The 25,277-nt window shown below is 36.1% G+C and overlaps 1 protein-coding gene across 1 annotated transcript; it reads left to right on the forward strand.

The window, feature by feature from the left end:
- Window positions 1-21,196: 21,196 nt before the first annotated feature.
- On the forward strand, window positions 21,197-22,889 carry LOC149142224 (uncharacterized). Its single transcript, XM_089451425.1, has 2 exons — window positions 21,197-21,212; window positions 21,331-22,889. Exons 1-2 carry the CDS (start codon window positions 21,197-21,199, stop codon window positions 22,887-22,889), a joined length of 1,575 nt encoding a protein of 524 aa, XP_089307551.1.
- Window positions 22,890-25,277: the final 2,388 nt, after the last annotated feature.

Genomic DNA, 25,277 nt, shown 5'->3' on the forward strand with positions numbered 1-25,277 from the left:
CACTTTCTCAACATTTTGAAGCATTATCCACTTGCCTCTCCCCCATGACATTTTTTTTCAACTCGAGGTGATAGTATCAGACGTGGAAAAAGCAATTTGTTCGCAGGCTTGCTTAATAGTTCTAGTGTTGATTTTTATTGCAAGAAAATGGTTTGGTGGTTTTTTCAATTCTTGAATGGTCAAGAATAATTTTAGTTCAATAGAATGCCCAAGTAGATTTTTGTAAAAGGTGAATTTAATTCTTTCTCTCGATCTGGGGTTTTCCTCCTCCACGAAAAAGAATGTGACTTCATTAAAGGAAAGAGAGTTGATTAGTAAGTTTACTAGCCTTTGGCCTAGCAGTAATGTTGTCTATGAATGGGTTACTATTAACTGGGTTAATCATGAAACTGTAGGCATTCACTATTGTGGAAATGGGTATTATGCTTTTATTTTTTTAAATTAGGAGGATAGATATCAGATCTACAGGTCTGGGCATTATTTCATGGGTACCAAGGGAATGTTCCTCACCCACTGGTATTTAAATTTCAATACCATGAAGGAAATTTCTTGAGAACCTATGTGGATCATATTGCCATATATCCCCCTTATTTGTTGGGGTGAAGGTATTTTTAAGGCTATAGGAGATAAATTGGGCCAATTTATTTCTATTTCTATGAAAAATTGTAATAAATTCTCTTATACCTGAATTTGTTTTGAAATTGATTTTTCAAAAGGTGAACCCTAAAGAAATTCAACTTAACTTGGATGGATGGTCCCACCTTTAGGCCTTGGATTATGAGCAGGTTCCCTTTAAGTGTAAATTTTGTCACAAGGGACACTTTGTAAAAAATTGTCCTAAGGCTTCTGCTTCTCAGCCTTCCTCAAATCCTTTGCCATCTCTTCATAGCAATGTTGAAAAAGGAGCATTCAAGCTAGTTTCAAGAAAACATAAGAAGCATTTGTCTAAGAAGATGCAAGCGAGTAAGCCAAATCGACAACAACCTTCCTCCAATAATAGATATGAATTTTTAGATTATGTAGAGGCAGAAGTTATGGATGATGAGGTTCATGTTTATCAGTCAGTTCCATATCCATTGTTTATTGGAAATGAGACCAAATTTGATCAACCAATTGATGAGCCCCAAATTTGGTAACATTTTGGGCTCATTTGGCCTAATTACCCTTGTTCAATCCTTCATTTTTCATAACTTATGCATTATTTTTTAGTATGTTTATGTCATTTGTACGAATAAGGGTAGTCACTATTCCTAGGTGGCTAACACGTGCTCATTTCAGGATTTTTGACACATGTTGGAGCAAAACCGAGCAGACATGGGCTAAGAGACAGCCAAGCTTGGGTTGAGGATTTGTAGGGGGGTTGCCTATGGCATTAAATAGCCTCCCTTGGGATCTTCACCCCCAACTCCGAGCTCCAAAGGCCACCAAAACCGGATCTAGAAGGCAGCCAAACAGATTTCTTGGAAGGAGTTGTTCACTCACAGTTTGGGCAGCCAAGTCCCATAGATTTAGGAGGCCAGCTAGGGCCTCGTGGTGTATAAATGTTAAGGCCTCAGCCTTCGAAAAGGACTTTTGAAAAACTCTTGCATATTCTGTACTACAGTGCTGCTAGCTCTGTTTTGTTCTTTTGTAGCCATTGTTGGCATAACTCTTGACTTATGATTATTTTTTGATAATGGGAAGCAGTCAGATTTGATATCAGCTCTGAGTTTTCTATAGGAGCCATAGCTCTCGGGGTTGGGCCCAACCTGAGAGCCTAGGGCCTCCTTCTTTGTATTGTTATCTTTCCTTTAAGCACTGTGATTTTCCTTTTATGCATTTGAAACGTGGTTTTGTTGAGCTAGATTTAGTTGTATTGGTTAAATAGGTCATTGTTGAGGAATAGAATTGCTTCAGATGTGTAGAATAGATTGATAGGATAATAATTGTTAAAGCTCCAGAAAAAAGGGTTGCCTGCACTCTCAGTTTCACCTCTGCCTTATTGGATCAGGGGCTGGAATTGTAGAAACAGTGTTGCCCAACAAAACACTAGCTTGCTTGACCATGCAATCTTTGGTGTAATGTCTTCATTTGTAGAAATTAGTCATGCGTTCAAACCTTTTCAGATGTTTCTTTGATTAACTGTTGTGCATGGTTCTCTTTGGAAAGAAAGCTGTTGTTCATTTGTTTCGTTGATAGTTCAGATAGATTAGCTAAGATTTTGACTGTGTGTAGGATTTGGTTGATTTGGTCAAGTACACACCATGCAGGGCATATCCATCTCTCTCTCATCCACCTAAGCTTCGTCCAGGCCAGCTGCTCCATCTCCTAGTTAGATTCCTCGTCTCACAACTACTCTTATGCCCACGTAACCCTACCTTCTTGCTCTTCCATTGCCTTAGCCTTCCTTAAGTCAAGTTAGCTTTCCACATCCTCTCATCACTTCATCCATTAGTCACTGGGTCATTTTAGACCCCTACCCTACCTCTCTATCCATTCATGCATCCTCTTTCACTCACCCATCCTCCAAAATCCAATTTTAGAACATCCTGTAGAAATTCCTGAACATCCTGTAGAAATCCCTAAAACATCCTGTAGAACCCCTGCAGACTTCCTGTAGAAGCTCACAAGTGAGGTTGCTGGATAGCCAAACTTTGTGAAACTCTCTGTAAGGGTGTTAGGGACTCCTTAGACCTTCTCTGAGCCTTCCCAACCTTTTCCAATCATTCCCCTTCCTTGATCCACCCCTGCACAGCAAAAAGCCAGTTAAAAACACATGCATGATAATTCTGATAACTTATTCAAAAATACAAAAAGATGTTTTCTTCAGATAGAGGTAGTCTAGACTCATGCATTTTACCTTCATAGAAGTAATGGCATCTCTTTTAATAGTTTGCATCCTCTCCTTTGCATCAGTAGGACTAGCTGGTAGAATTAGGGTTTGCTAGGGTTTGCTAGGGTTTGCGTTACTTCTTGGCTTTCAGTTTCTTTCCGCAAGTAGATTATTTTATTTTATTTTCTATGTAATATTCATAGAATATTCATAATTCTATGAACCTTAATTTATTTTCTATGTAATATTCATAGAATATTTTTAGTAGTAGCAAGGATAGAGGGTTTAAATATACCTCAAGAGTAATTATACATTTTTACTTTTAGATTTAATTCAAAAATGTTATAAAATTAAATTAAAATATAATATTTATAAAATATTTTGACTATGAAATCAGTTATATTTTTTTGGGTATGTGATATATATGAGCCATGGTATTGTAACAAAGCCCATTTACAAGTTTATAATATCCATGATAAAATGGGGGTGAATATTCATGGTTACAAATCTTGTTATATTGTAAATTTATTGTAAGTATTAAGTTTTTATGTGCGTATTAATTAAATTTAAATATGGTTATGGAATCAATATTTTATTTTATGTGGTGAAATGGATCTTAATTTATAGCTACTATTTATATGTTATATATTTTAAAGTGATATGCATATTATAATTGTATTTTAACTAAAAAAAATTCTTTGTAATTTTATTAAGAAAAACAAAATTACGATATAACAAATTGAGTTTTATTATCTTTATTACTTTTATCTTTCTGTTATCAGTTCAGCCAACATTTAAATGTTTACACTCATTTAAGGACATTACACCTCCTTCATATTGGGCCCTATATATAATTGACTCTACATGTAAATATTTACAAACAGTTACACCTCTACAACATTGTCTCTACATTGGGTTGTAGAGCGCATAAAAATTTAAAACGCATATATATATATATATATCACCTATGAAAATTAAACCTATGTAGAAAGAATAACAACATTTATCTTAACCACTCAAACGATATCCAAATCTTACACAAGCATATATAAAATTGAAATTAAATTAAAATTGATGTCAGAAAAAGTGAATATCAACCTTACCTTGTCACCCATTTGCTTTGGATTTGATGCAACCTTTAAATACAAAACTAAAGGAAAATATTTTGTTCCAATAAAGCTTCTAGTCTTGTTGATGATAGTGAAAAATTTGAAAATCTGTGCTCATGAAATATGAGCAAGAGGTGTGCATTTTTTTGGGTATATTTATCGTATCTTTTGACGGTTGAAAATTGAGGAATTGATTATAACAAATTTATTTTCCAAAATCAGAGTAAAGAAAGAAAAAAAAAAAAAAGAAGAAAGAGTAGTACAAGCACATAAGCTTTGTTTTGGGAGCTCATATAGAAACAAGCAATCCATACAAGGTACACAATTATGGATTTGTAATTTGATGAATATTGTAGTTTGACTGATGTTGGATTAAATGTTTGTTTAAATAATTTAAAATAAATACCTTATAGAAAATTAAGTACTTAATGTATCCAGCTACTTTTACTAGCTATGTATAATAGAAATATGGGAACCATCAAATATTGTAACCTCTACAGAGAAATTATTGAATGTACACGTCCAACAGAAATAACAATCCATATTTGCGTTGTTGTTCGCTAGATCTTCCATTCTTTGGTAAAGGAGGAGCATCGTTGGTGATGATGCAGTGTTTAGTGATTGTGTACGGTGGTTGTGGTCGGTCTCCGCTACTAAACAGTGGGATTTTGGAATCAATGAGCTCTACGCACAGAAGAAGGGTGAAGCGATGGATGAATGAAACAATGCATTAGAAAAGAACCAGATATAACTTAATTAATTGGCTCAGCTAAAGAACCAACACATTGCTATACTGTTGACAGGTCAAGTGTCCGTGACAGGTGACAACTCAAGAGCCGGTGAAAAGAGTGTACGTGACCGGCGAGAGTTGAAGAGCCGGTGAAAAGCAATGGGGGCTGTATTATATATGGGTAAATGTATTCGTTAACATTAATGCATTAATTCACCTGAACTTAATGCAAGGTCACTTTTCCAAGTTTATTACAAGTACGTATGGCCAAATCAGATCACCAAATAGTTAATTGGATAGAAAAAATAATGTATCAACTTTCATTAAAAACACGATATTTATTTTAGCCTTTACCCTTGCATTGGTCTTTGTATCTATATAATGGAAATTTAAAAAATAAAAAATAAAAAATTACTATAATCACTGCAACCCAAAAGGGCAAGGACTAATGCAACCCAAAAGGGCAAGGACTAATAAAAAGAGATGTGATTTCCAAACTCACTCATCCAAACATCATGTCGCTCCCCGCTTCCCTCAATGTATAAAGCTGCCACAAGGATATACCCAGACCTATTTTTAGTATACAAGTGAGAAGAAATAAAATAGTGATTTAAAATATATATAGATTTATTTATTTTAATTTTTTTAAATTAAATTTGTTTTTTATTTATTTATTTAAAAATAAATAAAAACTTGTTTATATAAAGTTGTTTAAGTAGTAGTGGTTGTAGAAATAAAGTATTATTGAATGGAAATCTTGTGTTCAAATTTTAAGCTACTTTCAGGTAAGAAATGAATAATAAATATGCAAACAAGAAAATTTAAAAATATAATTTAAAAAACAAAATTATAGAATTAAAACAATAACAAATATAAATATAAGAATAAGAATAAAGACAAACATATTAGAAAACGAAACCTAAACTCCCTACACACATATCGCCCGCCCCACATTTACTTTGGATTTGATACATATGAGGGGGTACGATTTGGAAATCACCTTTGCAAACATTATCCCACACCACCTCTGTGGACGAAGCTACGGCGAATAGGGGAGAGAGCACTGAGGCGAGAGGGCAGAGAGATACGGTGGGGAAGGCATTTCCAGAATTACTTTTTGTGGTTTTATTTTTTTTTGGTTTTATACTCTGTTTTAAATGTATAATAAAGTGTTTATGAGAGGGCAGAGGGATGACAGTGGGGTAGGCATTTTCAGAACTAATTCTAATTTTTTGGATTTATATTTTGTTTTAAAGTATAATAAAATGTTTAATTTATAAAATTTAGGTGATTTTTAATTTTTTTAACAGAATAATGTTTTAATAAAAAAATTTAAATCAAAAAGTTTGAAACACTAATAATTTTTATTTTTATTTGCTCATTTAAAGAAAATCATAGCATCATAGCAAAGAGTTTATATGTGAATATCTTAGGATTAAGGAGGTACAATTTTTGCATTCAAAAATATAATTGGCCCAATAAAAATGCTAACAAACAAAATAATAGTGTTTTTGTTCAATTTCCAAAAATTGACTTCTCAAAATAATGAAGAATTTTAGAGATTTTAGAGATTGGAAATATTCATTAAATGAAAACAAAAAAGAGTATTTTCAGTATGTCAAAGACAAATAAAGAAACAATGAAGAATATATATGTCAATTTTCTAACCTTAGTAAATGACTAATTATTCCCTAATAAATTTCCTTGATTTTCAAATTTAAATTTCATCTTTACTAGATAAAGTTACTATTGGGATTTTAACTTGGCAAATAAATAAATAAAACAACAAAAACAAAACAGTCAATTTATACAAAAGGATTAACAAAAATATTTTTCCTTCAAAATATGTCATCATAAATAATAAATTTCCAAACATATAAGTGTTCCTTTATTGGAAGCAATCCCACTCAGAAAATAATTTAGCTGTAGCAAAAGTTGGGAATAAATTGGGCACCTGCACAAGTTCTATAGCCCTCCAAAAAAATTTATCAATCACCCACAAACCACTTGTTGCTTTCTAATGTGACCCATACGATCTCTCCATCTTACTATACAGTTACATTGTTGATCAAATCAATGCCTTGGTTTGTGTTGTGACGTGTTTTATGACTTAACCTACTCTATTTTCCCTTGTACAACCATGGCCTCCACACGTGGATGATTTCCCTTGTTGCCACACATTGATGTTGTTTTCTTATGGCTGCTACAAACTTGGATGGATGTTCTTCTCCACCCAATTACTAAGATCCCCACTTATCTCATTGTGTATTGTGCTCAATAGTGTGTAGTTTCCCTTAGCCCAACCTTCTTTTCATAAGCTTCAGTTGTGACTAAATCCACAAGCCTATATTGAGCACATACTGAGGGGGTGGGGCAATCAATATAAGAATTTTTTTACTTATTTAAGCATTCATCAATCATAAGAAAACAATCACATATAAGATCTATCAACTACAAAACATGAAACGTAAGATTACGTGGAAACCCTTTCGAGAGAAAACCACAAAAATTTTCTTTGTAATTCTTTGTTGGAGCCAATCTTATGATGCAAATATTTGTAGACACCAACTTGTTGTCACATTTATTTGTAGGAACCAACCTACTGGAGACAACAATCCTCACTAGTACAAACCCTAGTAGGCACCAACCTACTCTTTAGGATCTTCATAGACCCCAATCCCCATCGCTAAGCACCAACATAGCAAGAGACATCAATATCTTTGTTTGTGTGGCACCAACCTGCATATAGCTTCTTAAAAAATGACATGCTCATCAAAATATCATATATGCTCACTACTTCTTTAGATTTACTTACGACTTCACCAAACCTGCTTACTAAATCTTTGCTCCTCAGATGATATTCAATCATTGCTCCATGAATGATAGTCAATCATCACTCCACATTAATGATATTCAACCATCACTCCACATTAATGATATTCAATCATCGATCAATAAATGACATTCAATTGTCACTCCTTTAACTATCTTCAATTATTACATTTTCCACTCTCTTATCTTTCTTTTCAATCATTTTATTTTTATACATTATCATAACCCTTCATGAAGAGATGTGTTCATTCAAAAAGGGACATGGAGAATTAATTAAATAATTATTCCCATTTTTATTTCACCTTTCCAAATACCATGGGAAAATACCATCGACCTCCAAAAAAAACATGGATTTGAAACCACCATTGGATTTTTTGACTTCTTTACGTAAATTCACTTTTTATTATTAATGCACATTTTTCACATAATTTTATTTATTTATTTTGAATTCATCTTTTTTATCTGCACAAACTTTATATATATATATATATATATATATATATATAGCCCCTAGGGTTAGTTTAATTGGTTGAGTTTTCGTCGTTAAATCACCTTTGCTATTGAGAGGTCATGGCTTCAATTCTCTCGACACTCTCGAGGTCAGGATCTATAGTTGAGTTGGTAGGAAGAGATCCCTTCAGGTGGATCTTACTATTACGAATATTCCATGGGCATAGCGGTCACTGATTTGAAATCAATATAGATTTTATATCTCCATTTTTCTTGCTAATAGGAAATTTGTTTAACATCCATTGTGAATATTGGACAAGAAAAATAATTTTGTCTTGTAGGATTTTATTCAACTCCTTTTGATTTGTGGTTCCAAGTTGGGATGAATCTTCCTTACTTCGATGCCTAGGGTTGTGCACCTTAGTGAGTTGTGGAGGGAGTGAGCCAACCTTGCGAGATGCCTGCCTTGGGGCAGATGACGTCTGAGTTAGGCGCGAGCCTTGGGGCCAGCCTTGGACTAGGATACAGACCGAGGAGGCTTATGCCTGATTCTGAAAGTGGGAAAAAGGACAGAGATTCCTTGGGATTTCCCGGGTGTTGTAAAACTTTCGATGCCTATTGGTTATACTAGTTCAGCAGAGGGTGTCGGGACTGTTACATGAAGTAATAAATAACAAAATAAATGTAATGTCCCTTAATAATAAATAATAAATAATATAATATAATATTAAGTAAATAATAAACAATAATAAAAAATAGTAATAGTAAATAAATAATAAATAATAATAAATTAATAAATTAATTACATGCTCTAAATAAATATAACAAAAGAAATAAAACAAGAAAGCAATAAAAATCAGTAAAGCTATCAATAAAAACAAAAGAATACAACAAGAAAGCAATAAAGTTGCATGTTGACACATGGAGTGTGTGTATGTGGTTCCCCTTCCAATGTTTGCTCTATTTAATAGATGGGGAGGAAGATGAGAGGCATTCCATCATTCCATGATTCCACCATCCATTCTCTTGGGAGAATAGTGTTGTGAGACAAAGGATTCCTTGGCAGTAGTACGTTGATTGAGGGCTGGGGGGTGGCCAGTTGTAGCAAGATTTTGTGCAATTGGGCCTACGGTTGGGTGGAGAGTTGTCCGCAAGACTTTGTTGCAGTTAACAGAATTCAACTAGTGTTCAACCCTGAAATCACAAGCGAGAAACATCATCGCCACATGTAAGTTATCTCTACTCATATTTTTGTAATTTGATGTTAATTAGTTGATAAATTGCATGTTGATTATAAATGGCATGATTAATCTAATTAATTACATGTTTTTATTTTGGGGCTGTTACAGCTAGCTTGTTGGGACATATCTTAGTAACACATGTGGAGGAGCTTGGAAGCCATAGATTCTATTGTAAAAAAAAGGTGTCATCAATGTAACAATCCCCAATGGTATCAATTCCCTCTATAACCTCATCTGTGAATCTGGGACATAAATGGTTAAAGAATATTGGGTCCAAATGAGTCATCAAGTTATTACAAATATCATAAAAGTGATTGATATCCTTAAAAATCCATAATTTTAAATGATAGGTATGATTTGGTTCCAGGCTAGGGGATCGGTGCCATTTCATTAAGGGAAAAAGAGTATTGGCACAAATGGCATCCATCAAATATGTTGAAAGGAAAATTGTGGAACAAATCGAGGATGTGAATTAATAATTTTCTCAATTTGTCTTCTTAGATTTTTAGGCAGTATAGATGACCAGTGAAATAATATTTCCTTCTCCAGGACCTGGTGTATTAAGGGAACCCATTCTGTTTTAAATGGATTAGGTTATGTTCTCTGATTAATCTACAAAGAATGGTAGCAATCATGCCCTGGGGATTCTTAATTCTATCATTGGGATATAATTTATTGTCTCTCATTTGAAAATGATCCTCAACCGAGTACCATTCTCTAATCAATTGTGGCATTTCAAGCTGATATGCAATAATTTCTCTAACTATGAATTCATTTAGAAATTTATGATAAAAATTACTTCAACTTTAGGTACCTTGTAAATTATTTTGAGAACCTCTAGTTTGAATGATCCCATGACTTTCCTTTTACCATTGACGATGATTCAAATTTTAATATCAACATGACTAGTAGCTTAGGGCACCATGTTAGTATAGGGAATGAGAATAAGCCTTGCTACAATATTATGGAGACCCCAGTATTAGATTTCTCCCTATATAATTAAAACTTCTTAATACTTATTTGAGAAATCACCCACTTCAAAGAAACTCATAAATTTCATTAAACCAATATTCGAAACCAAAAGTAAATTCATATTAATTTCCTCCTTACCTATAGATTCTTCAATATTTTATTGTTTTGATGGCTTTCCAACTCTGCGTAACACCATTCTCCACAATATATAAGATTCATTAAGAAAACATTGATAAGAATAACTCTTTGAATCAATAAAAAATAGAATTTAGCTTTAAAAAGACAAAACTCTGGCCTCTATGCAATCATGCTGAAGAAAACTTGGCAATTCTGGTTAACGGACTAAAATAATGTTCAAATGACATAAACAAGGAGCTCACTCAAATCGAAACTATGCTTAATTGAAAGTCTTCTAAACTATTATTTACTCATTATGAACTTGAGTTGTGTTATATCTCGGCGGCAGATTCTCATAAGCGTATTGAATTTTTCGAAAAGATAGGAAGCGCCATAATGTTGTTTAGGTGGCACAACATTTATTAAACGACATGCATGCTGATCAACACTAATTGCTAATTATTACGCCGTAAGGCGTTTCCCTCTGAGATCGATCCCCCATTTTGCCTACGTGTCCTCCTCTGACGCCGTACGATGAAATGTTAGACGATTACAAACACCAGAACCGTCGATCAAAAATGTCACTGAGACGGTTGGGGTAATGAAGAGCGCGGAGTGCCAATCGCCATTCCACATACCGATATTTCTTCCTCTGTTACTCCGGTTTATTTACATATTCTTCCACATTCTGCGCTGAAAATGGTGTCAAACGACAAGGCCTCCGTCACGAAGGAGCTCAACGATAAGCACAGAAAGGTAAAGCTTCAAGGTCTCATGTTTTTTCTTTGAATAGTTCCGAAAATGTAGTGTGGATTTTGATTTATCTGTAAATGGGCCGAAAGCCCTGGAATTTGCCATCTTATGAAGGATTAATCGGCTGGGTTTATTAGAAATCAAGTATTTTATTGTCCCCGACCGTAATTTTGAACGGTCTTTGTCGAATTTCGATAATTTAGGCCATAGATCTTCTCTTAGATTCCCGGTCTCGATGATCCTGGGCTCGAATTCTTCTTTTTTGGGAGGATTTCTGTTATCTAGGGCCTGAAATTGTGTTGTTAGGGTTTCTTCTCATTTAGGTTTGTTTCTGTCGATACGCGCACTTCCACGGAGATTGCTTTTGTGCCAAAGTAATCCGCTCTGTACCACAATGACACAAATGTTGATCTGGCACAATGGATTGCCGATCTTTTCGGGGTCCAAATGGCATCTATCCAAGGCGGTTTCAAATACCTGGGTTTCTTCCTCAAGCCAAAAGCATACAGCATCCAGGATTGGGCGTGGCTGGTTGACAGATTTTACCAAAAAATCTCAAGATGGGAGCTACGCTTTCTCTCCCTTGCTGGCAGACTCATCCTTGTCCAATCCGTCCTCTCCCAGCTGGCGGTCTACTGGGCGCACCTCTTCTTCCTGCCTGCTGCCATTATTCGAAAATTGTCTGCTCTATCTGCAAACTTCTTATGGGGAGGGCGCTCCCATCATTCAAAACTACACTTGGCAAATTTGGATTTAATCTCCAAACCGAGAAAATCAGGTGGCTGGGGTCTTCTGCATCAGCGGTCTTTTGGCAGAGCCCTTCTCTGTGTCTCCCTTCACAGAGGCGTTTTCGGCATCAGCAAATGGAGTGACATTATAAAACAGAAATATATGAGGGGACGCTCTATAGTTTACTGGTTCAGGAATCACTCTTTTGGATCAAAAAAGGGGTCTGCTATCTGGCTTGGGTTCAGGAAGATAAAGGCTTTCTTTTTTACCTTTCTCAGATGGCGTTTCTCCTCCGGATCAAACATCCTCATCGGCATTGATCCTACTGTACAGGGCATGGAACAATCCCTCTCCCCCGATTTGCTTGCTTTTCTTCACTCCCGGGGCCTGTTCACTTGGGACAAACTGATCTCGTCTTGGTCTTCTTCCATGCCAATCTGGAAGGACGCTGATTCCCTTGGCATGCCTCATGCACTTCGACAGAATTGGGAACTGGCAACTAAGCACTATTCTGACATCGGAATCAAGAAGACAGGTACTCGTGATGAACTGATATGGTCTAAACAGAACTCATCTACTCCCATAAGAGTCAAGGACCTTTATGAAGCCGCTCAATCATCTCTTCAGGTACAACCCTCCCCAACCTTCCCTTACAATTTCTGGAAAGTATCTTGCCCGTTAAAGGCAATCCTTTTCTCCTGGCTGGTCTTCTTCAACCGGAACCTCACCTGGGACGTCCTCCAAAGAAAGGGTTGGTCTGGACCGAGCAGATGCGTTATGTGTGGGCATGCATCTGAATCAAATACCCACATTTTTTTCCAGTGCCCTGTATCTGCTCTCATCTGGCACGATCTATCTACAGCTCACGGGTTTCCTCCACAGGTTTTCCTTTCTGTTCAAGAGGCTTTTCGGTGGTGGGGTGCTCAGCGTCCTCTTTGGCGATCTTTATTTATTTCCACATGTTGGTGCCTCTGGAAATGGCGAAACGCCTGTATTTTTCAGGACTCCAAGGTCCCTATAAGCTCCACTATGATGCATATCTCTGCTATGCTCGAATCTGCCTGTCAATGATGGCTCTTATCCCTCTTTTTGCTTCTTTGACAGATGAAAAAATCTCCATTTTTCAACCCTGCTTTCCATATCAGCTCTTTTTAATTAAAGTCTGACCGTGCTGGGGAGATGGCCGCTCTGATCGGCGTAGCTAGGATGATATGCATCCGACAGGTTTGTGAAAATGACTCGTGGAGAATGGGCGATGCCGGCGAGGATATTTTGGTTGGTCGAATCAACTTGAAAGGAGGAATCGATCAGCGTTTTGGAACTGCTGTTTGTATATTTCTCCAATCACAGTACTACCCTGTTTCTGGTATGCTTTTATTAGTTCTTCACATCTTATCTTGGAACGCTTAGCCTCCTCACAACAGAGAACAATTTTTCTTGGAAGCATAGCCTCCTCATATCAGAGATGTCTTTTGCTCTTTTGACGACATGCTGAAGGTTTTTTTAGGTCTTTGATTCGATCTTTGGTCGGTTTTTTCCTGTATAAAGCTTGGATAGGCACTGCTTATTGTTTCTGGCAGCTGCTATACATTTGGTCCTTTTGTAATGCCTATTATATCTGCTCAATATAATACCATGCTGATTTTTTCGTCTGAAAAGTAATCCGAATAATATTTCATTGGAATATTAGGTGGTCGTCGTCATCTTTTTAATTGTTGGTTTTGGGGTATGCATTTCCGCCATGAGTTGTCCCTTTGATCACCCGCGTGATCCGTCTCTCTTATGACTTTCTTCTTGGTTAGTTGGACGAGGATCAATTTAAGTCATAAATTTAATTTCAAGTGTAAGCGTGGTTGGGAAATTGACAACTTTTGACTGGAAAATTTGTTGGTCAAAATGTTGAGTTTATCGGAACGATTTCATGGCAAAAAATGTCGCTGGAGAGCGGGTTAAGTATACATCTCAGAAGCTGTGCCCTGACAGGATTTTTACACATTTTGGAATCTGATTCCTTTGGACAAAGCATGAAGAATTGTAAAGTTCCATTTTAAAGAAACGCTTCAGGTCATTCTTTTTTCTTTCAATGGAATCAATCAATTTTTATTTGCTAAGCGAAACAATTTTGTTCTGTTTTCATACGATTTTAAGGCAATTTCAATTCTTTTTCTTGGCAACTGTTTTAAGGCAATTTCAATTCTTGTTCTTGGCTCTTGACAAATACTTATACCTCTGGATTTTGAGTAGACCATACTCTTCAGATCATAAAAAAAAATACTTTTAACAAATACTTATGCTTCTGGATCTGGAGTGACTTACGTATTTAGAAAAATAAACTCTTAACTCATATTAACCAATCAGAAGCAAAATCAAAACCTATTCTGGGCGTACTCGAGTTTAGGGAATTCGTGGAATAACATTTATATGTGTTTATTTATGAAATTTTAGAAACACATACTTCAGCCATTTCTGGCTTGTGGCATACCATACAACATCCATTTTTCTTTACAGTATGAAGCTTGATCGCCCTTCTCATAGCATAAACATCCATACATCATACTTCAGAAATCAGAAAGATTTATTTTTTGGAAATATGAATAATATTAGTTATCACTTGTGTTATTTGGGAATGTAGGTGAAATAATCACTATATACCAAGAAAACCATACCATTTTGAATTATCTGCTGTGATAAATGGTTGATAATGGTGTGTAAGAAGCTGAGTTTTAACTCTGTTGATGATTTACAGTAAGGAGTTAGGCTTTAACTCTTGACAAATACTCATACCTCTGGATGTTGAGTAGTGTTGAGTAGACCATACTCTTCAGATCATAAAAAAAATACTTTTAACAAATACTTATGCTTCTGGATCTGGAGTGACTTACGTATTTAGAAAAATAAACTCTTAACTCATATTAACCAATCAGAAGCAAAATCAAAACCTATTCTGGGCGTACTCGAGTTTAGGGAATTCGTGGAATAACATTTATATGTGTTTATTTTTGAAATTTTAGAAACACATACTTCAGCCATTTCTGGCTTGTGGCATACCATACAACATCCATTTTTCTTTACACTATGAAGCTTGATCGCCCTTCTCATAGCATAAACATCCATACATCATACTTCAGAAATCAGAAAGATTTATTTTTTGGAAATATGAATAATATTAGTTATCACTTGTGTTATTTGGGAATGTAGGTGAAATTATCACTATATACCAAGAAAACCATACCATTTTGAATTATCTGCTGTGATAAATGGTTGATAATGGTGTGTAAGAAGCTGAGTTTTAACTCTGCTGATGATTTACAGTAAGGAGTTAGGCTTTAACTCTTGACAAATACTTATACCTCTGGGTTAGGCTTTAACTCTTGACAAATACTTATACCTCTGGATGTATTTGCCATCTTATGAAGGATTAATCGGCTGGGTTTATTAGAAATCAAGTATTTTATTGTCCCCGACCGTAATTTTGAACGGTCTTTGTCGAATTTCGATAATTTAGGCCATAGATCTTCTCTTAGATTCCCGGTCTCGACGATCCTGGGCTCGAATTCTTCTTTTTTGGGAGGATTTCTGTTATCTAGGGCCTGAAATTGTGTTGTTAGGGTTTCTTCTCATTTAGGTTTGTTTCTGTCGATACGCGCACTTCCACGGAGATTGCTTTTGTGCCAAAGTAATCCGAATAATATTTCATTGGAATATTAGGTGGTCGTCGTCATCTTTTTAATTGTTGGTTTTGGGGTATGCATTTCCGCCATGAGTTGTCCCTTTGATCACCCGCGTGATCCGTCTCTCTTATGACTTTCTTCTTGGTTAGTTGGACGAGGATCAATTTAAGTCATAAACTTAATTTCAAGTGTAAGCGTGGTTGGGAAATTGACAACTTTTGACTGGAAAATTTGTTGGTCAAAATGTTGAGTTTATCGGAACGATTTCATGGCAAAAAATGTCGCTGGAGAGCGGGTTAAGTATACATCTCAGAAGCTGTGCCCTGACAGGATTTTTACACATTTTGGAATCTGATTCCTTTGGACAAAGCATGAAGAATTGTAAAGTTCCATTTTAAAGAAACGCTTCAGGTCATTCTTTTTTCTTTCAATGGAATCAATCAATTTTTATTTGCTAAGCGAAACAATTTTGTTCTGTTTTCATACGATTTTAAGGCAATTTCAATTCTTGTTCTTGGCAACTGTTTTAAGGCAATTTCAATTCTTGTTCTTGGCTCTTGACAAATACTTATACCTCTGGATTTTGAGTAGACCATACTCTTCAGATCATAAAAAAAATTACTTTTAACAAATACTTATGCTTCTGGATCTGGAGTGACTTACGTATTTAGAAAAATAAACTCTTAACTCATATTAACCAATCAGAAGCAAAATCAAAACCTATTCTGGGCGTACTCGAGTTTAGGGAATTCGTGGAATAACATTTATATGTGTTTATTTATGAAATTTTAGAAACACATACTTCAGCCATTTCTGGCTTGTGGCATACCATACAACATCCATTTTTCTTTACAGTATGAAGCTTGATCGCCCTTCTCATAGCATAAACATCCATACATCATACTTCAGAAATCAGAAAGATTTATTTTTTGGAAATATGAATAATATTAGTTATCACTTGTGTTATTTGGGAATGTAGGTGAAATAATCACTATATACCAAGAAAACCATATCATTTTGAATTATCTGCTGTGATAAATGGTTGATAATGGTGTGTAAGAAGCTGAGTTTTAACTCTGCTGATGATTTACAGTAAGGAGTTAGGCTTTAACTCTTGACAAATACTCATACCTCTGGATGTTGAGTAGTGTTGAGTAGACCATACTCTTCAGATCATAAAAAAAATACTTTTAACAAATACTTATGCTTCTGGATCTGGAGTGACTTACGTATTTAGAAAAATAAACTCTTAACTCATATTAACCAATCAGAAGCAAAATCAAAACCTATTCTGGGCGTACTCGAGTTTAGGGAATTCGTGGAATAACATTTATATGTGTTTATTTTTGAAATTTTAGAAACACATACTTCAGCCATTTCTGGCTTGTGGCATACCATACAACATCCATTTTTCTTTACACTATGAAGCTTGATCGCCCTTCTCATAGCATAAACATCCATACATCATACTTCAGAAATCAGAAAGATTTATTTTTTGGAAATATGAATAATATTAGTTATCACTTGTGTTATTTGGGAATGTAGGTGAAATTATCACTATATACCAAGAAAACCATACCATTTTGAATTATCTGCTGTGATAAATGGTTGATAATGGTGTGTAAGAAGCTGAGTTTTAACTCTGCTGATGATTTACAGTAAGGAGTTAGGCTTTAACTCTTGACAAATACTTATACCTCTGGGTTAGGCTTTAACTCTTGACAAATACTTATACCTCTGGATGTTGAGTAGACCATACTCTTCAGATCATAAAAAAAAATACTTTTAACAAATACTTATGCTTCTGGATCTGGAGTGACTTACGTATTTAGAAAAATAAACTCTTAACTCATATTAACCAATCAGAAGCAAAATCAAAACCTATTCTGGGCGTACTCGAGTTTAGGGAATTCGTGGAATAACATTTATATGTGTTTATTTTTGAAATTTTAGAAACACATACTTCAGCCATTTCTGGCTTGTGGCATACCATACAACATCCATTTTTCTTTACAGTATGCAGGTCATTTCAAAAGTGTCTATTGCAGGAGTTGCTATTAAATCTATTGTGTTTCCTTGCAGATTTTATTAGATGACAGTCACTGGAATATAGCCACAGGAAAGCGTGTAGGCCTGCAAACTGTATTGGTAAGACTATATCTTTCTAAATGGGATATGAGGCTTTTGTAAGATCGTTTAATTGGTCCAATCTTCTCCAAATTCAATATTGGTGTTCACTGTCATCATCAGGTGTGAACTTCAGTCCGAACAAAGGAATCATGTTTTTCCCTTGAAAGTATTCACAACAACATTAGAGAAGCCCTGCCTGAGATATGGGAAGAAAAAGATGTAGAGAGCACCAAAAATGTTGTGCGTTCAAGACTAGCAAGTGCAACTATTGAAACTGTTGTCACTGCATAATCCATACCCTCATTGAATAAGGGAATGGTCGACTCGACTAATCCCTTTGGAGCGTTTGTCTCTGGTTAGAGGAAACTCCAATTATCGGTAGTCTTTAAGTTTAAGATTAAACCAGACCCTGTGCTGAAGAACTTGTTATTAAGCATGCCTGAGAGGAAAATTGTAAGATCATATGGATCCCTTCAAATTCTTTATATGATGATAACACATGATGAAGTCGTAGTTTTATTTGGAAATATATAAACATACTTCTCAACCTTTTGTAACTTTGTTGTGTAAAACAGATATTTACAAACAATGAAAAAGTTCATGTTAAAGGTCCTTAACAAGCTAGGGTTGGATGATTACTTTGAAGGCATAATATGCTTTGAGACACTTAACCCTCCTTCAGAAATTACTGAAAGCAATAACGACTTGGATATGCCCACTCATAACTCTACAACCCGGAAGGCACCCATAATTTGTAAGCCCTCAAAAGAGGCCATGAAGCAGGCTCTTCACCTTGCAAATGTTGATCCACAAAGAACGGTATGGGACTAAATATTTTGATGGCCATTTTCTTTCAGCTATCCCTCTTTTCATGAAAATGAATTATATAATCCATTAGCAATCAATATAGGTCTAAATTAAGATTGACTCATCTAGGTAAAATAGAAATTTTATACCAAACCTCCCTTGGTACACAAATAAGGATAGCTAGCATCTGTGCTTTGGCCCAGTGTGAGGGCCCAGGGTTATCTATATGTTTTTTAAAATGACCATCTTGGCTAAGATCTGCTTTCAACAATTACCACAGAGAGTGGATACACCATCGATTATGTTAAAGACAAATGGATTGAAATGAAATACAAAACAAGGAAGCTTGATCGCCCTTCTCATAGCTTAAACATCCATACATCATACTTCAGAAATCAGAAAGATTTATTTTTTGGAAATATGAATAATATTAGTTATCACTTGTGTTATTTGGGAATGTAGGTGAAATTATCACTATATACCAAGAAAACCATACCATTTTGAATTATCTGCTGTGATAAATGGTTGATAATGGTGTGTAAGAAGCTGAGTTTTAACTCTGCTGATGATTTACAGTAAGGAGTTAGGCTTTAACTCTTGACAAATACTTATACCTCTGGATGTTGAGTAGACCATACTCTTCAGATCATAAAAAAAAATACTTTTAACAAATACTTATGCTTCTGGATCTGGAGTGACTTACGTATTTAGAAAAATAAACTCTTAACTCATATTAACCAATCAAAAGCAAAATCAAAACCTATTCTGGGCGTACTCGAGTTTAGGGAACTCGTGGAATAACATTTATATGTGTTTATTTTTGAAATTTTAGAAACACATACTTCAGCCATTTCTGGCTTGTGGCATACCATACAACATCCATTTTTCTTTACAGTATGCAGGTCATTTCAAAAGCGTCTATTGCAGGAGTTGCTATTAAATCTATTGTGTTTCCTTGCAGATTTTATTTGATGACAGTCACTGGAATATAGCCACAGGAAAGCGTGTAGGCCTGCAAACTGTATTGGTAAGACTATATCTTTCTAAATGGGATCTGAGGCTTTTGTAAGATCGTTTAATTGGTCCAATCTTCTCAAAATTCAATATTGGTGTTCACTGTCATCATCAGGTGTGAACTTCAGTCCGAACAAAGGAATCATGTTTTTCCCTTGAAAGTATTCACAACAAAATTAGAGAAGCCCTGCCTGAGATATGGGAAGAAAAAGATGTAGAGAGCACCAAAAATGTTGTGCGTTCAAGACTAGCAAGTGCAACTATTGAAACTGTTGTCACTGCATAATCCATACCCTCATTGAATAAGGGAATGGTGGACTCGACTAATCCCTTTGGAGCGTTTGTCTCTGGTTAGAGGAAACTCCAATTATCGGTAGTCTTTAAGTTTAAGATTTAAGTTTAAGCTAAACAGTTTTTGATAAAAGAAAAATTACAATAAATTCCATTGATTTGACTTGCATTGTTTACGTTGTTTGGAATACCATATATTGCTTTTGGTAAAAAAGTGTCTTTCTTCACCCACTGGAATCAAATATTTCTTATACAACTTTTTTCATGGAGGATTTCCATATGAGAATCTTAAACCAGACCCTGTGCTGAAGAACTTGTTATTAAGCATGCCTGAGAGGAAAATTGTAAGATCATATGCATCCCTTCAAATTCTTTATATGATGATAACACATGATGAAGTCGTAGTTTTATTTGGAAATATATAAACATACTTCTCAACCTTTTGTAACTTTGTTGTGTAAAACAGATATTTACAAACAATGAAAAAGTTCATGTTAAAGGTCCTTAACAAGCTAGGGTTGGATGATTACTTTGAAGGCATAATATGCTTTGAGACACTTAACCCTCCTTCAGAAATTACTGAAAGCAATAACGACTTGGATATGCCCACTCATAACTCTACAACCCGGAAGGCACCCATAATTTGTAAGCCCTCAAAAGAGGCCATGAAGCAGGCTCTTCACCTTGCAAATGTTGATCCACAAAGAACGGTATGGGACTAAATATTTTGATGGCCATTTTCTTTCAGCTATCCCTCTTTTCATGAAAATGAATTATATAATCCATTAGCAATCAATATAGGTCTAAATTAAGATTGACTCATCTAGGTAAAATAGAAATTTTATACCAAATCTCCCTTGGTACACAAATAAGGATAGCTAGCATCTGTGCTTTGGCCCAGTGTGAGGGCCCAGGGGTATCTATACGTTTTTTAAAATGGCCATCTTGGCTAAGATCTGATTTCAACAATTACCACAGAGAGTGGATACACCATCGCTTATGTTAAAGACAAATGGATTGAAATGAAATACAAAACAAGGAAGCTTGATCGCCCTAGGAAGCTTGAAATACAAAACAAGGAAGCTTGAAATGAAATACAAAACAAGGAAAGCCCCAGGTGTGATTACTTGTTAACATGTCTGAAGAAGTTCTATCTACAAGAATTTTAATTTGCGGCAATGGCCTGATATTAACCAAATGTATATTGATAACCGTTAACATTGAGGGAGCCCCATTGGCCTTAAGCTATACAGGCTGAGTTTATTTGGAACTGAAACTGCCCATAACGGGTTTATTCTATTATGCTTCTGTATAGATTCTGAGTTTTGTTTCTTGATTATTGAATATACTTAAATAGGATTTCATCCTTTAAATTATCACAGTTGAAAGGCACTTTGTCTATGGTTTATGCTATGCTCATAAGGAAAAATTAGTCTTCCATTTCTCTTGATTTAATGTAGTATAACTATCTTGTTTCTGAAATTTTCACCTTTTAATAAACATAACTCTGCTATTTTTCCTTCCAGTCACCGAGGGCAATGGAATGTCGTGGTGGCAAGTCTTCAGCCCAACCCACAGCATTTCAGTTCTTAATTCAAACTCACATAATCATTTTTATACTGGGACCGACTCTATGCTGGCTCACAAATTTTACGCACAATTTTTGGAACAGGATTTTATGGTCATGTTTTGGCTGCAAAACAAGCTGCTCAAGAAAATCATTCCCTGTTCTTTATTCTTGAAACTCCACATAGAGACGGTCAAGGTGGTGAATTAGGCACCAATAGTGAACATGATTCCAAGCAGGATGTACCAAATAAAAGTGCCATAAAACCCTTAGCAGAGATAGCTCAGGGCAGTGGCCTTTTGGGAAAAATGACACCATCACCAGGTGACATGGCTTCAAGTGTTCCCATGGGCTCACAGAGGCATATCTTGGCCAGTCCACTTCACTCTTCTGCCCTAAAGGCTTTAGCCTCATCGGCTTTCACATCGCAAAATTTATTGGCACTGGATTCGGGATCAAATTGTGCTTCCACTGCAAGTTCTGCCTCTTCTTCTGCAGGTTGTGACTTCCGTGATGTGGATCAAATTCCTGCGTTTGCACATTCTTTCTATTCCTTACTTGTAGATTTGCATGATATGTTTAACAATCTTCCTGCCCTAGAAAGGGCATTAGTTTGTGTTCGGAAGATGCTTCTTGAGGTGGAGAAAGGCAAAGAGGTGGATTGCGAAGTGTTATCTCATGTTAACAAGTTTCGGATTGCTGTTGAGGGACTCAGAGTTGCTCTGAATTCTAAGGCACGTAGTCCTCTTAAGCAAGAGCAAAAGCTCCCGAAAGATGCAGACTTCTATGAGCTTCCTTATGAAGACAAGTGCCATGCTCTGTTTGCCCAAGCCCTGAAAAGACAGGCTAAAGATTTTGGAACAGTAGTTGCAATTGTCGACGCCAGTAGCTTCGCTGGAATTAGAAGTTATTGGAATACTTCTTTGCCCCGAGACGTGGCCGACTTAGCTGACAATTGTTTTATATCTGATACTTTTGACGATGCTTCTGAAGGGGAAGATCCAAAGAGAAGAAATGTGCTTGGAGGAAAACCTGTAGTAGCAGTCGGTGCAGGAGCAGCAACTGTTGTGGGTGTAACCTCATTTTCAAAAATTGTTCCTGTTTCAACTATAGCGAAGATGGTCACCTTTAAAGTTCCTACTATTGTGAAATTTGGCCTACTGCAAACAAAGAGAACTGCAGCTGTTACCTTAGGAAAAGTTTTCACTCCTGCTAAACTTCTAGCTCCAGCTTCTAAGGGAATTATTCCTGGGAAAATAGGCTTTGGTTATGGAGTTCATGTTCCTGCTACTGCGAAGACAGCAGCTGCAGCAGAAAAGCTCCGAGCTGCAACTCACAGTGTTATAGCAGCTGCTGAACGGTCGAGCTTGTCAGCTATGAGAACAGCCTTTTATGGTATCATGCGTAAAAGACATGGAAAGGCAACTGGAGGTACTCCTTGGGTAAGCTTTGGTGGCAGCATTCTGGCTTGTACAGGGCTTTTAGCTTTCGGGGATGGGATAGAATGTGCTGTTGAATCTGCTCATGCAATGCCTACAATAGCCCGATTAGGACGTGGCCTTGAAAAGTTGCGACATGCATCCCAAGTTGTGCACCAGATGGATTCTGCACAGGCATGGGAAACAGTTTACAATTCATTGTATAATCTTCATAACAAGAAATGATCTGTCTGAACATATTCTTACTTAAGATTACCGTGAGACTGAAACAAAGCTTCGTTCTTTATTAAATGTGCACAAAATTCATACTCTAGGGCAAGCTATATCTATGGTCAGGTGGGGAAAGTGGAATAAAATGGCAGCAAGGGATTAAAGTTAATACTATTGCGGCAATGATTTCCAACCTTGGAGTATTAAATCTGTCAAATACTGTAAATAATAAATATACGAGGCTCAGAATTGATTTTGAGAAAGCTTGAAGTGACAATAAACTTGTGTATACATGCTCTTGGAGGTTCTGAAACTAATGCAACAACAGATATAACTAGCATTTTTGGCCCTTGCGTATGTTACTTAAGAACATGCTGTGACATGTGGTGCGTCTGCTAAGGCAGAGATGTTTATGGTAATGGAGTGGCGCTTTTGGAATTACTTGCCACCTCTGGCAAGAAGTCTTTGGATCCATCGTTTTCTTGCTATGGGAATAGATGCAACATCATTGCTTGGGCATGCATGCTTGTTAACGAAGGTAGGGAACATGAGGTTTTCACCCCTGGCTTACGGGACACAGCGCCTCGTGAAGATCTCAAAATCACTTCACCTTGCTATAATGTGTCCTGTAGATATACTTTCGGCTTCTCCTTCACTGAGGCAACTTGTGAAGCGCTTAACACAATTACAACATCCTGCACTGAGCTAGTCATGGCCGTTCCATATTTTTTTCCGAGTATGAAATTCAAGGCTGAGAATCCAGTCCTTTCAATTCTAATACATCCAGTCTCCTGACCAAACTTGGGCTTAATTTTTTCAAATGATTGGAGCAGATGCTTTAAAGATATGAAAGCTCCTTCACCAGTTTCTTGAAAATCATTATACTTGGCGATGCTTACTGGCTATAGTACCTTGCACATGTAATGAATCAAAATTACGAGCAATCTACTCCTCCTGTTTGGTGTTACAGTTGCCACAGAGGGTTTCTTTTAGTGTTTTTATTCTCTTCCCAAAATGTCCATGTTTTTGAATTCCCAAAGAAAACATACCATAAGGGTGCAATTGTTCATAAGTTTATGTCCATCCCAGTTTGCCCCTTTATAAAATAATTAATAAATGAAAAGCTGCTAATCTTTTGGATACGTGAATGTCTCATATGGATGTGCTTCTACTGTTAAGCCTGTTGACCCATAGGCTTTTGGTCCTATTAAAATTTAAAACCCATACATATGAATTCTCAGCTTAGGAATTATGAGGTTGCATGACTAGATTTCTCTTTATTTGCATGCAAGCTGCATTGTCAAATTAAATGGATCAGTTGCATTGCTTAGTGAACTCTAATACTGTAGACAGTAATACTTAATTACAATTGTTGGAAATACTGAGAGATGGGGTTAATCAGTGTTTCATTACAATTAACAATTTTTTGCTTAGTGAACTCTAATACTGTAGACAGTAATACTTAATTACAATTGTTTGTTGGAAATACTGAGAGATGGGGTTAATCAGTGTTTCATTACAATTAACAATTTTTTAGCTTTGAAAACATTTAATACACCTAAATTATGAAACAGATATAATATAAGAAACACTTAGAATGCTTTTCAAAACAGTCTTCAACTTATTTAATACACCTAAATTATGAAACAGATATTTTATAAGAAACACTTGAATGCTTTTCAAAAACAATCTTCAACTTATTACAACACTTGTGAGGACACCACTCCTCTGTAAGCACCGACTTACAAAATTAGCAGATCCATGAGGACACCAATCCTTAGTAAGAACCAATTTACTATTTTTGTAGGTACCAACCTACAGGAGACTCCAATCTCCTCAGCTGAGCACCAACTCAGCGATTTGTAGGCACTAACCTATTTTTTCAAAATATTTCACTTTTCCTGGTTCCCACAAATTGCCTTTCTTTACTAAGGGTTGTCACCCAACAATGCCACTCTCAAGTTTGCACCTTCAATCCTGGTCACAGCCACTTGTCCTTCTTCTTTGTCCTGCTTTCTGGTCCTTGACTTGTCGTTAATCCTTGTTTTTCCTTATTGTTTCTGATCTGTTCCTCTTGACCTATTCAACCCCAATTCTTCTGCCCTAGTCACCATGAAGTCTTCACTTCATCCACTTCTGCGTGTAACACACCTGCCTCATACTGAAACATAACTCGGACTCCTCAACTTTACCTCCTGAACAGAACTCGGCCAGACTTTGCCCTCTTCAACAGAACTCGGGTAGGACAGCGAACTAGCCTCCACAAAAAGCCAGAACTCGGCCTGCAACTAGCCCTTAAAAGAGACTGAAACTCAACAACATCTGGACTTGAACTACACAGGGCTGAAACATGGCCTCCACAGGGCTAAAACTCGGCCTTCAAAACAGAGTTCGGTCTCCTAA

Source organism: Pinus tabuliformis, chromosome X (genome assembly GCF_031772625.1).
Source record: "Pinus tabuliformis cultivar Carrire ecotype Pingquan chromosome X, CPIR1, whole genome shotgun sequence".
Lineage (NCBI taxonomy): Eukaryota > Viridiplantae > Streptophyta > Pinopsida > Pinales > Pinaceae > Pinus > Pinus tabuliformis.